The sequence below is a fragment of the Haliaeetus leucocephalus genome, unplaced genomic scaffold (assembly GCF_000737465.1).
Source record: "Haliaeetus leucocephalus isolate CR32 unplaced genomic scaffold, Haliaeetus_leucocephalus-4.0 Scaffold517, whole genome shotgun sequence".
In the NCBI taxonomy this organism is placed as follows: domain Eukaryota; kingdom Metazoa; phylum Chordata; class Aves; order Accipitriformes; family Accipitridae; genus Haliaeetus; species Haliaeetus leucocephalus.
Genome location: NW_010972953.1, coordinates 3,481,746 through 3,497,504, shown reverse-complemented (window position 1 = coordinate 3,497,504; position 15,759 = coordinate 3,481,746). Strand labels below are relative to the sequence as shown.

General features: G+C 49.8%; 3 protein-coding genes across 3 annotated transcripts in view; all 3 read left to right on the top strand.

Moving 5' to 3' along the window:
• The first annotated feature begins 1,083 nt into the window (after window positions 1–1,083).
• CNR2 (cannabinoid receptor 2 (macrophage)) lies at window positions 1,084–7,138 on the top strand. The gene is made up of 3 exons (XM_010576088.1): window positions 1,084–1,166; window positions 5,497–5,898; window positions 6,022–7,138. Exon 3 carries the CDS (start codon window positions 6,089–6,091, stop codon window positions 7,136–7,138), a length of 1,050 nt encoding a protein of 349 aa, XP_010574390.1. The 5' UTR covers window positions 1,084–1,166; window positions 5,497–5,898; window positions 6,022–6,088.
• A 1,637-nt stretch (window positions 7,139–8,775) lies between these two features.
• On the top strand, window positions 8,776–14,641 carry FUCA1 (fucosidase, alpha-L- 1, tissue). The gene is made up of 8 exons (XM_010576342.1): window positions 8,776–9,152; window positions 9,796–9,930; window positions 10,151–10,288; window positions 10,969–11,074; window positions 11,513–11,713; window positions 11,929–12,119; window positions 12,945–13,044; window positions 13,728–14,641. Exons 1-8 carry the CDS (start codon window positions 8,776–8,778, stop codon window positions 13,866–13,868), a joined length of 1,389 nt encoding a protein of 462 aa, XP_010574644.1. The 3' UTR covers window positions 13,869–14,641.
• Window positions 14,642–15,492: 851 nt separating this feature from the next.
• Window positions 15,493–15,759, top strand: part of HMGCL (3-hydroxymethyl-3-methylglutaryl-CoA lyase) — a 4,937-nt gene continuing 4,670 nt past the window's right edge. The window contains exon 1 of the mRNA XM_010576087.1: window positions 15,493–15,596. Coding sequence (XP_010574389.1) covers window positions 15,546–15,596 — 51 coding nt within the window. The 5' untranslated portion in view covers window positions 15,493–15,545. The remainder of the gene's footprint in view (window positions 15,597–15,759) is intronic.

Sequence of the window (15,759 nt, the reverse complement as noted above, 5' to 3'; positions counted from 1 at the left end):
AGTGTTTGCAGGCCAATGTCCCCACGAGCGTTGCGGGCTCCCCTGGAGAGGGCAGCCGAGCATCGCTGAACGCGGGCGCGTGGCTGAGCTCCAGCAGCTGCTGGGAAACTCCTGAGCCACAAATAATGGCAGAGGGGAAATATGTGAAGCAAAGATTTGGAGAGCAGGAGATGTAACTGCTATTCAAAACCATCACGAATGGGGGCAACTGGGATCCAAGCAGGAGGGAAGGTTGAGTTCCTGCTTGGGAGAAGACGGGTTCATGGTGCTGGGATGGAGCTGTGGGAGGAGGATGTGGCTGCTCTGTAGGATGTCAGAGCGGGACCTGCGGCAGGGCAAGGGTGCGTCAGGGGGCTAAGGAACACGGCCCTTCCTTTGCAGCCTGTGCTCCTCACTATAGGTTGTATGGTCTTTACCCAACCGCAACGTGGCCAATTCCTTTGGGATTTTGGCCAAACTTGCCTCTACCCACTGACATGGAGCCTCAAGTAACAGGCGATGTTCTCCCCAGTGCTCTGGTGTCACCTGGCAGCTGTCCCTGCTTTCCAGCAGCAGCGGCATAACCTGCAAATAGTCCATTTTCAGGGGCACAGAGGTGAGGTTCTTGCTGTTAATAGGACCGGCAAGCATGTAGACAGCAGATTTCTGAGCTTGCCCTTAGACCTGCACGCAGCCAGGAATATCCAGATATTACCATGTCTGCCTCCTAGCTCTTTTCCTTCCCCTCCTCTCCCACTTCCCCAGAGAAATCTGGAAAAGACCCCGAATGTCTCTTGCCTCAAACACTGCAGGTACGTGGAGGAATTGGAGGGAGTGAGCAAATTATTTCAGTGAGTCGGAGGGCTAGGGTGGTTGTGAGATGTGGCACTAGCTAACAGTCAGAAGCAGAACACAAGACCCAGAGGGGAAGTGGGGAAGGAAAGAAAACCTGACACACGTTCACCAGAAGAATGTGAAAGAGAGCAAGAAACCCAAGGAAGGATTTGCACTGATGGATTTCCAGCCCAGGGGAATAAAACAGAATGGTACAAGACACCCAGATGAAACCAGAAGTGATGTGAAAGTAGGGGGAAGCAGGAGCCATCTGCAGCTGCACAAACTGCCCTGAGAGCTGGAGGGATGGGAAGCCCCCAAGCATCCCCAGCCTGTGATGTGAGCAGAAGGAGGTGAGTGGTTTGCGTTTGTTAACCCGTGGGGAGACCCTGCAGCCAAGGATCCTTTTTCTCACAGTAAAACACATCGTATCTTTGAGCCCACGGTGCTGACACGCACACAGGCAGTCTGGGGAGACTCCGCCATGCAGGATTTGTTGCAGGGAGATTCCCGGTGTTATTCAGGATAAACTGCAATGCAATGTGTAACAAAGGGTGGGAAAATTGGTTTTTAGGATGAATGCTTTCTTAACAAGAACACGAAAGGTAAGGTTTTAAATAGCAGACTGGGGACTAACTCTTTACAGCTGGTTTTAAGAAATATTAATGTTGGATACGTCAGAGGTATTTTCAAATATCTCGCAAGCATGAGTATGATACTGAGCTCTCAGGCTGAGCCTTCTGCATGAGTTAGTGTTTATTACGACTCCGTGCGTGGTGGTTTTGGTGGAGTGAGAGAAGTTCTGTCTTGCCATGCTTTGTACCCAAACTGGCGTTTGCAGTGCTGCTCTGCACCCACACACCCCTGTGCTTCGAATGCTGTCACCCCAAGCAGTCACACAGGGACAGAACTGGACTCTGAATAGAAATAAAGCGTATAGTCTTCAGTGTGGCATTTGTGCCAGACAGTTCTTACATCAGGGAGGTAACTCTGCTCAGCGTTATTCAATATGGTCAGAGGGACAAACCGGGATGAACAGCTATTTCCAAAATATTGGCAAAACTTCTCCTGCAACTAAAACCAGAAATCATGTACAAACCAAAATATTTGTAAAGCAAAAAGATATTTTACTTTTTCAGCAAGTGAAATGTCCAAGCATTAATGACAATTTTTACATAAATCACTTCACTCGTTCATGTTAGGTGATCACTTAAGACATTTTATTTTATTGTAAAGATCAAATCTCTCAGAAATTCTAGTGATTAAATATTCAAGACCGGTGCTTTCAGAGTGCTGCAGGCCCATTGCACTGGCTGATTGCAGCAGGAAAATTTAATTTTACATTATCTAAGCAACCTGTATGTTAACTTATTAATCACAAGGATTCTGAGATATCTCTGTAAATGAAGAAACCATCCCCAGTGATATTAGAAACGGTGCTGCTGCATGCAAGGCAGTGTAAATCTGACAGCTGAAATGAATTGCAGCAATGCACTGAAATGGAAAAGGACTTTTTTTACTTGTAGATTTAATTTCCACCGAAGCCAGTGGAATTATTAGGCTGGAGTGAGTGGGCTCACAAGCAGATCTAATGGGGGGAAGGTTTCTCTGCGGCTTCCGGGCAGACTTTGCAGTCAGTAAGGCTGTATCAGAAATATATTGCATTCCCAAATCTCTTATCTGCATTTTGTTCCTAATAGCTGGGCTGCTTGTTCATTCAGTACATTGCCTCCATTTGCTGCCTCCTGGGGCTATTGTTATTGGCACTGTCTGGGGGGGTTCTCCATTGCAAGAGACGGGGTTTCCATCGCTTTATTTTGGCAGAATATTCCCCACCCTGGGAGATCCTGCTGGCAGGAGACACTTTGCCATGCTGGTAGGAGAGTTAATCCTGTGCAAAGGTCCAGGAAATCCCCGCTCGGCTCCTGCGGCTCCCAGAGACCCCATCTCTCTGTGCTGCAGCCCCTTGGCTCTATAGGAGGGTAAGAAGCCCCTTCGCTCTTCCTTGCTGAGCTGAAACATCAGGCAGGGACTCTCTGGGCTAGTTGGGCTGGTTGTGGTGGGGATGCACAGTGGTGTCTGGGGCTGTAATTCCCAGGGAGGTGGAGCTGCTGCCCCTCGGAAGGGGATTTCCATCCTGGAAGTGGGATTTGCCCCATGGAGGATACTGCAGATCAGCTCTCCCCTGGGATCCAGATATGGGCTGGCTGTTTCCCAGGAGCTGAAGCATGCAGGATGCAGTGGGCATGAACAAACAAATGGTTGAATCCATGAGCCCATCTGACAAGAGAAAAATGTCCCCTGGGCAGGAAAAAGCAGCCTTATGGCCAAAAAAAAAAAAAAAAAGGAACAGGCAGTGCAAGGAGAGGGGCTCTTGGCAATGCCTGTGTTTGCATGCTCTGGAGCCTCTGCAAAAGAGATCTTGTGCTGGAGCAAAGCTCCGTGCTTTCCCTCACAGACACGGGAGCTGGAAGGAGGATTTGGGGGAGTTCAGTCAAAATTGCAAAGAGATTCATCCTTGTCATTCAGCCTGAGACACAACAGATGTGGGAAGAGAAGGTCTGGGCTGGCTGGCTCATTGCTACAAGCCCAGCACAGTATTTTGAACCTGAGGGCTTATCTGAATTATGTCAGTGTAATGGAGAGAGCTGTACCAGAACAGTCAGTGCAGGAGTTATTTTGCCATTATAACCAAATTCTCTCTCTCCCCAAGCAATGTGACATGAGGGATAGTGTTTTGCTGGCCATCAGTCTCTTGCCAAGTGTTCAGTGCAGTTTCCAAGCTCCTGAGTACGTTTGTTGGACATTGCACAACTGCAGATACAGAGAATTTAAGATGGTCCTGGGAATGCTGGCTGCAATTAATAGATGTCAAGGTGATGCTGGAGTCTGCTTAATTAAGAGATGTTTTGGTTTGGATGCTGGAGTTTTGGTTGGGGAGTTTTGGATACTTGAGGAGGCAGTTGCTGGCCCCTGGTGAGCCCCGAGATATGTCAAAGTCCATCTGTCTGCTAAATCTGCCTCTCTCTGGAGGGAGAGATGTTGTCAGCTTTAATAACAACAGTTAGTAGTTACTGCTACCCTTGTAGTGTTTCTGTGAAGAGCTGCAGGAAACAAGAGTGCTGAGATTACAGTGCAACATCTCCGGTCCTGCACGATTACCCCATGCCAGAGCCTGATGTAAGAGGAGAGAGGCTTGCTGCAATGCTGAGCCACATTTCAGCCCAAAGTCCAGGACTCCTCCAGTCTGATATGTCAAGAATTGCAAATCAGGGTTGAACTGCTCTGGCTGTAATATGCACCGAACGCCCTGCAACCCCCAGAGTTCGAGCCCCAACAGGCAGGCAGGAGCAAAGTGCTGGGGCTCAGACTCTTCTCCACGAGCTCCTGGGCAGCATCTCAAGTGCTTGGGGGCATTTTGCAACTACTGCAAAACACAGAAACAGTGATGCGTGCCAGGGCATGGGGAATCCCCGGGGAAGGAAGTAATGAAGACAGGTATAAAATACGTGTCACTGCTAAGATGTTGCGGACAGAAGTTTCTAGCGTGTTGGTCACTGCTGGTTATCGTCTCATCTAAAGACAGCTGTTGCCTTTACTGAATTTCAAAAAACAGACAGGGAAACCACAGATGGTTGGCTACAGGTGCCTGGAGCCCAGCAGCACAGAAGCCTGGCCCCTGCACCACCTGGGCGCTTGCTCCGCTCCCTGGGTAGCTGTAGCTATCACACATCCCATCTGCTGTGGCTCACATGTTTTGGACATTTCCTCTTTTGAAAGAGAGCTGAGGGCAGGGAGAGACGGTAGTTTGTTTGTTCTGGGGGAAAGGGAACGCTGTCAGCTCAGTGCTTTCCTCCAGCAGTGGAAACTCATGGTCCCATTGCCTGGATGTGGGATCCTGGATACTCAAAGCCAGGCAGATGCTTTCGGGAAAGGGATTCCTGTCCCATGGGCTTTTGTAGCAGGGCGGTGCAACCTGCTGGTGTGTAGCACTTGGAACACAGCATCTCTCTGCTAATAAGGCACCTTCAGTTTATCCGAAAACCGCCTCTTCATCTGCTCTCTATAACCCCATCCAGGGTGACCTTGTTTCCCCTGTTACATGAGGCAACACAAGGCAGCTGAGCCCTCAGTGAAAGTGCATTTAGTTAAAGCACAAGTATAATCAAGAGCAAGAATGGAAGAAAAATAACATCTGAAGGACAAGGTCATCTGTGTAATGAAGATGAAGGGATTTAAATGCATTAAGCTGCAGAAGTGTAGAGAAAAACATGACTTTGCTGTCACAGAGTGCACTGAGCAGCTCAACATCTGCCTAGGGGAAAATAAGGCATTCCCTCCATCACATCTCTGCTGAAGCTAAAAATATTGCTAAAATTAACCTAAGCCTGGGCATGGACAGGAATTCTTAGGTTCAGGTGGTCTAACTCTTGCATGTCCCCATTTTTATGTCCAACTTGCACTCTAATATTGATGTTAAACAGTCACTTTTAATCACTCTGACCATGGGACAGACAGACTCATGACACAGGGATTATGGGGGGAGAAACACAACTTTAATGAGGCTGAGCTTTATAAAACTGCAACGGCCGAGCTTAAAATATAAAACCAGTCTTGTCATTTTGTGTGTTCAGACAGCTTTGGTGAAGACTAAATGCTTCAAAGTGCACTTTGTGTTCCCAGATGAGCCACACTGAGTCCTCGGCAGTGCAATATCCCTCATCCTTCTCCATCCCAGCCATCTCCCAGGGCAGCTTCACCCGGACAGGCTGTTCGCCAGGGCCTGTCTCCAGCCACGGCACAGTGTCACCGTGAGCAGTCCCTTCCACTGCTGCTGGCCCTGAGCAGTGAATCCCGGAGGACTGGTAAGAGCTGGCCCAGGATCTGTACAATTCTCAGCATTGCTGCTTCCCTCTTGTGGTGAGGAAACAGCCCGAGAGATGGATGTGGTACGGAGGTGTTACGGGCGTGGTACATGTGGGCAGTGGTAGACAGGTCTCAGCCAAATCACCAGTGGGATAAAGCCTGGATCTCTGCTGGGAAAGTGTGGAAGTCAGCTCCAGCATTTGGGCTGTGGACCTGAAAGTAGGTCTCCCTGGGCTCTTTTTCTTTTGTGTGCTTCCCTCTAAAGGGAGGGATGTGTTCCAGTGGGTTGAATTTATTGCTCATTGTGCTCCTGTAAGTCCCCTTCCCCTTGGTCTTTTTCAGAGCATCTGAAGAACTGCAGAAGGAAGCAAAAACGCTGTCTGCAAGCGCCTGGCTCCGGTTAATTACAATGGATAGTTGTAAGATACATGAAAATGCCTCCAAATGCAGTGTGAACACCATGGAGTGCTTCATGGTCCTCAGCACGCAAGCGCAGAAGATAAGCATTGCCACACTGTGTGGCCTCTTTGGGACACTGTGCATTTTTGAGAACTCTTTGGTGCTGTACTTGATCTTCTCCTCCCCCAGGACAAGAAGAAAGCCTTCCTACCTCTTTATCAGCAGCCTGGCCTTGGCTGACATTCTGGCCAGCATCATCTTTGTCTGCAGTTTTGTTAACTTCCATGTCTTTAATGAAACCAATTTCTCTAAAGAAATGTTCCTGCTGCAGCTGGGAGGGGTGAACACGTCCTTCTCCGCCTCCCTGAGCAGCTTGCTGCTGACAGCCCTGGACCGTTACATCTCCATCAGCCGACCATCCAAATACAAGCTCCTCATGACGAGGAAGAGAGCATGGATAGCCCTAGGGGTGCTCTGGGTAACATGTGCGACCATTGCTTCCCTGCCCCTCTTGGGCTGGAATTGCTGCACGCTTGACTCGACGTGCTCCGAGCTGTTCCCATTTGTGGATGACAACTACCTGTCGAGCTGGATCTGCTTCATCATGGTCCTGCTGGGGTGCATCATCTACGCCTATGCGCACGTGCTATGGAGGGCTCACCAGCACGTGGCCTACATGGAGAAGCACCAAGCGCAGGCAGGAAAGCAAAACACCAGGATGAGGATGGACGTCATGCTGGCCAAGACCCTCTTCATGGTGCTGACTGTCCTTGTGCTGTGCTGGTCTCCGGTCCTCGTCCTCATGATCTACAGCATCTTTGCCATGCTGAACAATCACCTGCGCAAGGTGTTTGCCTTCTGCAGCACCCTCTGCCTGCTCAATTCCATGGTGAACCCCATTATTTATGCCCTGCGGAGCAAGGAGCTATATTCCTCCCTGAGGATGGTCTTGGCTCGGTTCAGGAGGCAGCTGAAGGCCCCTGAGGAAAGCCCAGAAGCAGAAAGCACCCGCAAGTCCTCCGTGATAGAGACTGTCTGTGAGGACATGCGCGTAACGTAGGGAGGCAGCCGTGGAAAGTCCCTGCTCGGGCTGGCAGAAACAGTCTGGATCACTTTTGTTTTTCTTTTCTATTCTTATGGAGGTCCTGGAAGATGAGGGATCAGAGGCCTGTCATGGAGCCAGCTCCTGCTGATGTTATTCTTAGACCCTGGGACATAAAGTGCCCAGACTTACACAGGCAGCTGGTCCCCAAGCTGCAGAGATACCGGTGCCATGTCAGTGTGCCAGCCATGAGGCAGCAGATAACGCCATGCCCCAGAACAGCAGAATCTAGTATTTTATGACAACTCCTCCTGCCTGGCCTCCCACCTGTCTACCAGTAACCTCCTAACCCAGTGGTATCTTCTTTACACTCCATAAAATACAGCAAACCTCAAGTGAAACACTCTGCAGACCTTCAGGTTCTTTAGAAATCCCCAGGTGTCACATAATTCTCTAAACCTCTTAACCGGGCACGGGCAGAGTTGTACAAGCACCATCAGCCAAGTGATAACAGCACATCGCTATGTAGCAGAGGTACATCTATTTATACCAGACTTGAACGCTGTTCAGGGGTGTTATGTATTAGCAGCATGGTGACAAAAGGGCTTCAGGTCCTGGCAAAGGTGGCAGAGAACAAGACCAAGTCGTGACGAGCTCCCACCAATGGTGAATGCCTCGCTGCAGAAGCAGGACTGGCAGCAGCAGGAGATACCTCGGCTTTTGCTGGGAAAGGTGGAGGTGGTTTCTCTGGACTCACTTGCGGACGGTCCTGGCTAATTGTATCTCACAGCATTTAGGATCGTGTTGATTTTAGCGTCTAACTCTTTATGGAAAACCGAAATACTCTCACTGTGGCTTATGGACTCTGTTGTTGTTGAGGATTTCGAGGCAGACAGGACCCTGCAGGCAGCACATTTCTTTCAGCAAATTTAAGGAAAGCTAACCTGTGCAACGCAGGCGTTTGTAGGGTGTTGTGTGATTAAACATTAAAGCCATTTTTCAGCCTTTTCTTTCATTAACCTCTGGGGCACAAACTCCTCCAGGCAACAAGTTTAAGCCCAAGCTGGGGCAGAGCGTGAGGCGTTTGATAGGGTGGGTTTTTTTCAAATTACACAAACACAGCAGCTTTAGCTGCAAAACATGCAAGGAGACCAAAGTGGGACAGGGCCCTTTGCCAGCGCCCCAGAGAGCAGCAGGGCTTCTGCCGGCTCCCAAAACGCCTCCGACGGGGATGAGCCTGGCTGGGCTGCCTGCGGCACGGCCACGAGGCCCTTGGACTCTGCCCTGTTTCCCCAGAGGATGCACCCGGCCTTCACGTGCGGGTTTTGGAGCCAGGGCCTGGGCCTGCTCCGGCTGCAGAGGAGGCCCGGGGGGAGAGGGGGGCTCTCATGGAGGCCAAGCCACCATGGGGTCAACGCCATGGGGTCGCTCCTGGCTCCTCAAGGGGTGGACACAGAGGCTCAAAATCGCAGGAAGAGGCAGGCAGGCGGCTACAGTGCGGCAGAACCGGGCTGGGTGGGAGGAATGAGGCCGCCAGCCCCGCTGCCAGGCGGACCGCAGCCTCGAACCGGCGGCCCCGAGCTCCCCGTTTGCCTCGGTAGACACGGCGGCGCCGTTGCCTCGGTAGACACGGCGGCGCCGTTGCCTCGGTAGCCATGGCGGCGGCCGCGCTGACGTCACGCGGCAGCATGGCGGCCGCCGGCCTGCTCTGGCTGGCGGTCGCGTTGGGGCCGGTGTTGGCCGCGTCGCGCTACCGCCCGGACTGGGCCAGCCTGGACGCGAGGCCGCTGCCTGCCTGGTTCGACCAGGCCAAGGTGGGGGTGTTTGTGCACTGGGGGGTGTTCTCCGTCCCGGCCTGGGGCTCCGAGTGGTTCTGGTGGCACTGGCAGGGCGAGCACCGCGCCGACTACGAGCGCTTCGTACAGCGCCGGTACCCCCCCGACACCACCTACACGGACTTCGCGCCCCGCTTCACCGCCCACGACTTCCAGCCCCGCGAGTGGGCACAGCTCTTCCAGCGGGCTGGCGCCAGGTCAGCCTCAGGTGCTGGCGGGGGGGGTGGGGGGGGGTCCCTGAGGGGACGGGGTCCCTGAGGGGATGGAGGCGTGGCCTGGGGGGGTCCCTGAGGGGACAGAGGGTCCCTGAGGGGATGAGTGCCATGCCCAGGGGTCCCTGAGGGTATGGGGGAAGCCATTTCTGGGGATCTGTGAGGAAATGGGGGACCCTGGTCACCGAGCAGACGGAGGAGCCATGTCTGGGGGTCCCTGAGGGGATGTAAAGGCCCCGAGAGGATGGGGGGGCTGTTCCTGGGGTCCCCAAGAGGATGCAGGCATCCCTGAGGGGATGGAAGGGCCAAGTCTGAGGATCTCTGAGGGACTGGGGGTCTCTGAGCGGTGCTGGAGATCTCTGAGGGGTCATGCCCAGGGTGCTGAGGAGATGGCAGGTGTTGCTGCTTCCTAAGCCTCGACTGTTCATTCTTTTCCAGCATTAAAATTCATTAAAAGCCTCTATTATTCTTGTAGTTCCTTCTAAATTTAAAGGGTAATGAAAGAGGGCTCCTCACAGCATGGTTATTCAGTCCCTTGCTTTTTTAGTGACTGGGTTTGCCAGTGAGGCTGGAAAGTATCTTAGGTAGTTCCTTTGTCATCCTGATCGAGTACTTTTTTTTTCCTCAGGTACGTGGTGCTGACCACAAAGCATCATGAAGGCTTCACCAACTGGGGGTCACCCATGTCCTGGAACTGGAATTCTCTGGATACAGGGCCCCACCGAGATCTTGTAGGAGAGCTGGGACAAGCCCTCAGGGAGAGGTATGGCACTGCCAAACAGCTGTTCCTTTCATCTGTGTGCATTGAATTCTCCTGGCTGTTCTTGACAAACAGCGGAAAATGATGAGTTTAGTATGACGAAAGTAGTGCTTCCAAAGTCATGAAATCTTCTTTGAAATAATAATGCCAGTAATCTAATCTGCCACTGGTTCTTAATCCCTACTGCCAGCCTAACTCTTTCCTCTGTGTTTTCTGTCCTCAGTAACATACGCTATGGACTGTATCATTCTCTGTTAGAGTGGTTTAATCCACTCTATCTAGCTGACAAAGAAAGCGGCTTCAAGACCCAGAACTTCGTTTTAAAGAAGACCATGCCAGAACTTTATGATCTTGTCTTAAAGTAAGAGCTGCAACCAGTTAGGAATCAAGAGCATTTCCTGGTTTCAATACTGTAGAGAAAGATGCAAAGTAGATGCAGAGAAGGGAGATAACAAATGTTAGTTTTTGCCAAGGCAAATCTGTTTACTTATCGGTGATGATTTGCGGTAATTAGAAAATGGGTTCACATTTGCCCTGCGGACAGTCTAATTTGTAGAATAAGGTAGGGACAAATTTTTCATGCAAGAGCAATTCCCTTTAATACTGCCTTTGTGCAGGGTGGCTTTGCAAGTGGAGCAAGCTGCTTAGTATTTAGTAGAGTAGAAGAGCGATTTCACTCTGAATTTACATCCTTGCCTTGCTTCCCCTTGTTGACAAAAATACAAGGCTTGGACACATGTTGCTCAGAATGGCCGTTATCCCAGGTCAAGAATGTGCCTCATAATTGCCTTTGTGATGCAAACTTCTGTTTTTTGGAAGAATTGCATCCTTTCTTGAGCCTTGATCAGCACATCATTCTTTGCTGCTGCAAGAACCTCACTTAAAGCTTTGAAGCAGAAAGTGATAGCATAAACCTCCCAGTAATGTCAGGCAATATGAAGAGGAAGTGAAGCTGGAGTCTTCGAGACACAAGAAACACAGTGCTTCCTTTGTGGTAGGAGTAAATAAGCCATTTTGAAATAACATTCGTCTCTCTGTTAGATATAAACCAGATTTGATTTGGTCGGATGGAGACTGGGAAGCTCCGGAATCATACTGGAATTCTACCTCTTTCCTTGCCTGGCTTTATAACGATAGTCCCGTCAAGGTATCACTTTCAGCTATCTCTCATGGCCGCTAGCATTTTATGGGTATGGAAGGTCTGGCAGCAGTGAGATATCAATGTGATCAAATCAGAAACCCGCTTGACAGATGCCAAATGTGCTTTATTCTTTCACAAAAAATAAGAAGCCTACACTGTGCTCCTATGAGAAGACTCTAGTGTCCTTTACAGCACACACGTGGGAGGCTCAGAGACCAGGAACCTTGTTGCCTAAACTTCTACCTGAGCAAACAGAGAGAGGTTCTCCCAGAGAGGGATTCAGCCTTCCCTGGAGGACACTCTCTCCCTTTCCATTGATTACACAGGGGGTTTTAGGTGCTTACCTCCTGACTTAGATGCCTTTGCTAACTTAGGAGGGATGAATGCAAGCTGAAAAGTCCAAGACAAAACATTCTCCCTACTGAGCTGAGTTTCTTCTTTCAGGACACCGTTGTTGTTAATGATCGTTGGTGTAATAACTGCTCTTGCCATCATGGAGGCTACTACAATTGTGCTGACAAATACAAGCCAGGGACCCTGCCAGCTCACAAGTGGGAGATGTGCTCCTCCATTGACAAGCTTTCCTGGGGCTATCGAAGCAACATGAACATTGCCGAGTTAATGGATGAAGCAAGTATCATTGAGGTAAGAAATCTGAAATCAAAATAACAGGTGTGGGGGAGTTACTGACATTTAGAGCTTTCCTTCATCATCCTACTTGCAGAAAGAGTTGTCATGTGTTTCATACAATCAGGCTGGAGTTTTAAAGGAGCAGCTGATGAGGACAAAGCCCTCCTCAGGTTTCTTTGTTGTCAGAGGTGAAGATAATGCAATTCATTACCACGGTTTATCTGTCACAGGAGCTAGTACAGACTGTGAGTTTTGGAGGCAACTACCTTCTTAATGTGGGACCTACAAAAGAAGGGGTGATTGTTCCCATCTTCCAAGAAAGACTTCTGGCCCTTGGGAGGTGGCTGGACACTAACGGGGAGGCAATTTATGAATCAAAGCCATGGAGAGTACAGATGGAGAACAGCACAGACACGGTCTGGTAAGGACTCCGTTGCTCAGACCATCTGGGCCGGGAGTTCCAGAGCTGATGTTTCTTTCTTATTTGTTCTTAAATTTGGTACATTCTGAAGTGTTGCCATCAGGTGCAGATGGTGTTTAGGTAATATCCTACAATTGGAGTGCTCAGTTACTGCGCTAGGGTGTTACCTGAGGAATATCTTGCTTGAAAGAAGAGAATAACAATCAGGACTTCATCTATCTTGCGTGATTTGAAAAATAAACAACTCTTCCTTTAAAAAAATTTGCAAGCTGCTGCTGTCAGGACTGTTTAAGCTGTGGTCCTGGCTAGTTTGAATGTCACAAATGTCATTCATCTAAACACATACAGTTTGTAAATGTAGCGATATTTGCTTTTAAGCTGTTATATGATAGTAATAGTACTAACAGTACCCAACTGTTAGATTTATACTGACTGAGAAAGGCATAGTGAGTCAAGAGCCAGAAATTGCTACAAAATGGAATTATTCTTTTTCCTCAAGTGTGTCCAAGTCTAGAAATGCAGAGCAATTACCAGGATAAGGCAGCGTATCCGCTCCGTTGACCACAAGCTGAGGCAAGGACAGATTGGCAAATGACATTTGCTTTTAGGAAGCACGCACAGACTTTGTTTGGGTTTCATCAGCCAGTGCTGACTGGCTAAATGGTGGGTCCAAAGTGACAGATTTTGGAATGAGGGGAGAGTAGGTGACCCCTGTGTGGTGACAGTGGGCAAGCTGGTGTTGTCGTGCTGTCTGGACAGGTCAAGCTCGTGTCTGGTTCTCTCTGTTATGGGACTCCTCACCTTGCTGAACTCTTTCTCTCTTAGGTACACTTCTAAGGGACCAGTTGTCTATGCCATCTTTCTGATCTGGCCTCAGGGCAATGTTTTGGAGCTATCCTCACCCACTCCATCCCCAGCGACACAAGTAAGGAACTTGGAAAAAAGATAACACACTCAGAGCCCATCTTGGGCACATGTGGGCTGGGAAGGTCCAACCTGACTTCATTTGGAAACTGGGGAGAGTGTGGAAGTTGTCATCCCATACTTCTTGTTCTGGGGTGCTCTGGCCTCCCTCCAGATCCTTGCAGCATCCCAGGTTATTCTCCAGGCTTTAGCTCACTGTTGACACAGAACATTGGAGGGGACTTGCCAGGACAGGCTCATAGTCTGCCATAGAATAGGCAGAGACACTTCTCCCCCAGAGTCTTTTGATCCTATTGACACAGGGAGGTGAAGTAAATAACAAGCCTCACACATAGAAGGGATCACTGGTATTGCATCTCAAATTCAAATCAGGTACACTACCCCTGTAATTGTAAGTGACGCAAATGCTAGAGTGCCCTTTGCTCTAAACAAACAGAGGTAAAGCCTTCTCAGTAAAAAAAAAAAACCACACATAACGAACTACAGTCAAAGGTTTGGCCCCAAAATATCCCATGTATTATCTTTTGTGCACTGTGAGTGATGGGTGGAAATGTGCAGGACTGCTTTGAGTGTGTGGGAAGTGCTGTACAGAGACTGCAAACATGTTTTGGGTGTACTGGGGTGTTCAAATGAGAAGTACCTGTGTGAGCTACAACTGAGTGTTTCCCCTGCCCTCCTCTGCAGGTGTCGATGTTGGGTTTTGCAGGGACTCTGAAGTGGCAGAAGTCCCCAGGTAAAGGACTGGTCATAACTTTGCCCTACATGCTTCCATCTCCTCTACCTCCTCAGTCTGGCTGGACTGTCAAGCTTGAGGGTGTGAAGTGACGTCTGCAGGGGGAAAGCAGCAATTTCCCTCTGCCTTTCTTTTAAATTGAGTCTTAAGAAGATTTTTCATTTATTGTTGAATAAATAGTTTTTCTCTTAAGAGAATCTCACTTCTAATCCCTTTTGCCTGTAAGCGATCTGTAAGATCAGTGGACCTTGTTTGGCAGCAAAGGACTGACCTCTCTGCTCAGCAGTGGGAAGCTGGGACATCCTTTGCAGTATTCTGCTGGGATGTGACAGCCCATCAGCCAAACATCTACACTTGGAACAAGAAGGTTTTTTGATATAAAGCTGGGCTTCTTGGCCGATGTTACTGCTTTGCTGCTGTGATTACAGGTGATGATGTTGGACAGACTCAGAGTTGGTGGGAGACTGAACAGAGTTAGTACGGGGCAGTTAAGAGGACCTGCTTTGGGGTGTCAGGCCAGGCCACGCGGCACCTAGGTATTAGTGCATGAAGCTGCCTAGAGGATGCATGTCTGCCAAGGAGGAGATGGACGTGTTAATGGTGAGAGGATTTGGACTGGTAGAGCAGCTCAGAGGACGTGGAGCAGTGGGAACTGTGTCCGTGTTCACGTGCGTGTCGCCAGCACTGGTAAGCCAGGCTACGCACGGCAGCAGGGTCCATACCTCCCAGGCAGTAGCAGGTCTTGCCACTTCCCTGGCTTAATTACTCATCAAAATTAATTTTGATAACCAGTGTGATACTCTTATATGAGGAATCATGAAGCTTTGCATGTGGTGGGCATGTTCTAATGAAGACCAACCACAGTGCCATCGCAGATTGCTGCGTATGATGTACTTGCATAAAAATAGTTCCTCGATAAGATGCATTGTATTGCTTCGGTATTGATTGAAACAGTTATGATCACATACTTCCATCACGAATAAATATAATGGAAGCTTGTTGTTTGAAGAGGTCTAGAAGAAATCAGCTATAGAAAATAATATTACAAATCCATTAACAAACTTTTATTTGTGTTCTGGTGGAGACAGCTATAAGCAGGAGAGTTTTTGTTCTTACGTGAATTTAACAGAGGACCCACAGTTCTGAACTGGACCTCTGACTTCTGCTGTTTCAGTGAAATAAGATTTCCTGTGTTGATGTTGAACTCCTCTATAAAGGGTTGAACGATACGTACTTAAATGATGGAACTGCGCATAACAGTGTGTATTTCTGCAGCACAGTTGTTGTGAAGGCCCCACAACGTTGCGTACAGGCTTTATTTTGTCACTGTGCAATGTGGTGCAAGCAAAATTTGCCAGAACGCTTAGAGTTTAGCACAGGCTAAGCCCCAGGGCTGGGACACGTGCTGAGCTGGTGGTGTAGGAGCTGTTACTCAACGGACAAATAACGATCTGTACTGACGAACCTGTGTGGACTTTGGAGAACTGGCACTGACTGCCAGAGACCCACTTACTCAAAGGAGCAGCACCCCTGGCTTCGGTGACGACGACGCTGTTACGAACACAGAGGGGGAGAAAAAAAAAAAGGGACAACGGAGCAATGGCCTTTTTGTCTCCCAACCCCATCACGCTGGTAACCTCTGGTGCGTGGAGGGGTCCCATCCAAAACAAACACGCCGTGTTTATTTAGCGCCACGAGCCAGCCGAAAAGCCATCCTATAAGTAGGCGGCCCCCGGAGCGACCGGGCAGTGCCGGTGTCGGAGGGAAACATGCCACAGTGCGCTACGGGATCGCTGTCGCGGGACGGCCCGCGGGGACAGGTACGGGTCGGGGTCTCTCTCTCGTAACCCCGACGGCGGCTCGGGAGCGGGCAGTGAGGGCATTTCACAGCCGGAGGGGACGGGGCCGGGGCTCCGCTGCCCCAGCTCCGGCTCCGGCTCCGAGCGTGGGGCGATCCCGGCTCCACGTGGAGATGGCGGTAGA

Bases quoted from the DNA above. Each gene is read 5' to 3' on its own strand.
- CNR2 (XM_010576088.1), top strand. From the start codon at position 6,089: ATGGATAGTTGTAAGATACATGAAAATGCCTCCAAATGCAGTGTGAAC.
- FUCA1 (XM_010576342.1), top strand. From the start codon at position 8,776: ATGGCGGCGGCCGCGCTGACGTCACGCGGCAGCATGGCGGCCGCCGGC. The intron at 9,153-9,795 runs GTCAGCCTCAGG...TTTTTTCCTCAG, and splicing joins TTCCAGCGGGCTGGCGCCAG to GTACGTGGTGCTGACCACAA. The intron at 11,075-11,512 runs GTATCACTTTCA...TTCTTCTTTCAG, and splicing joins ATAACGATAGTCCCGTCAAG to GACACCGTTGTTGTTAATGA.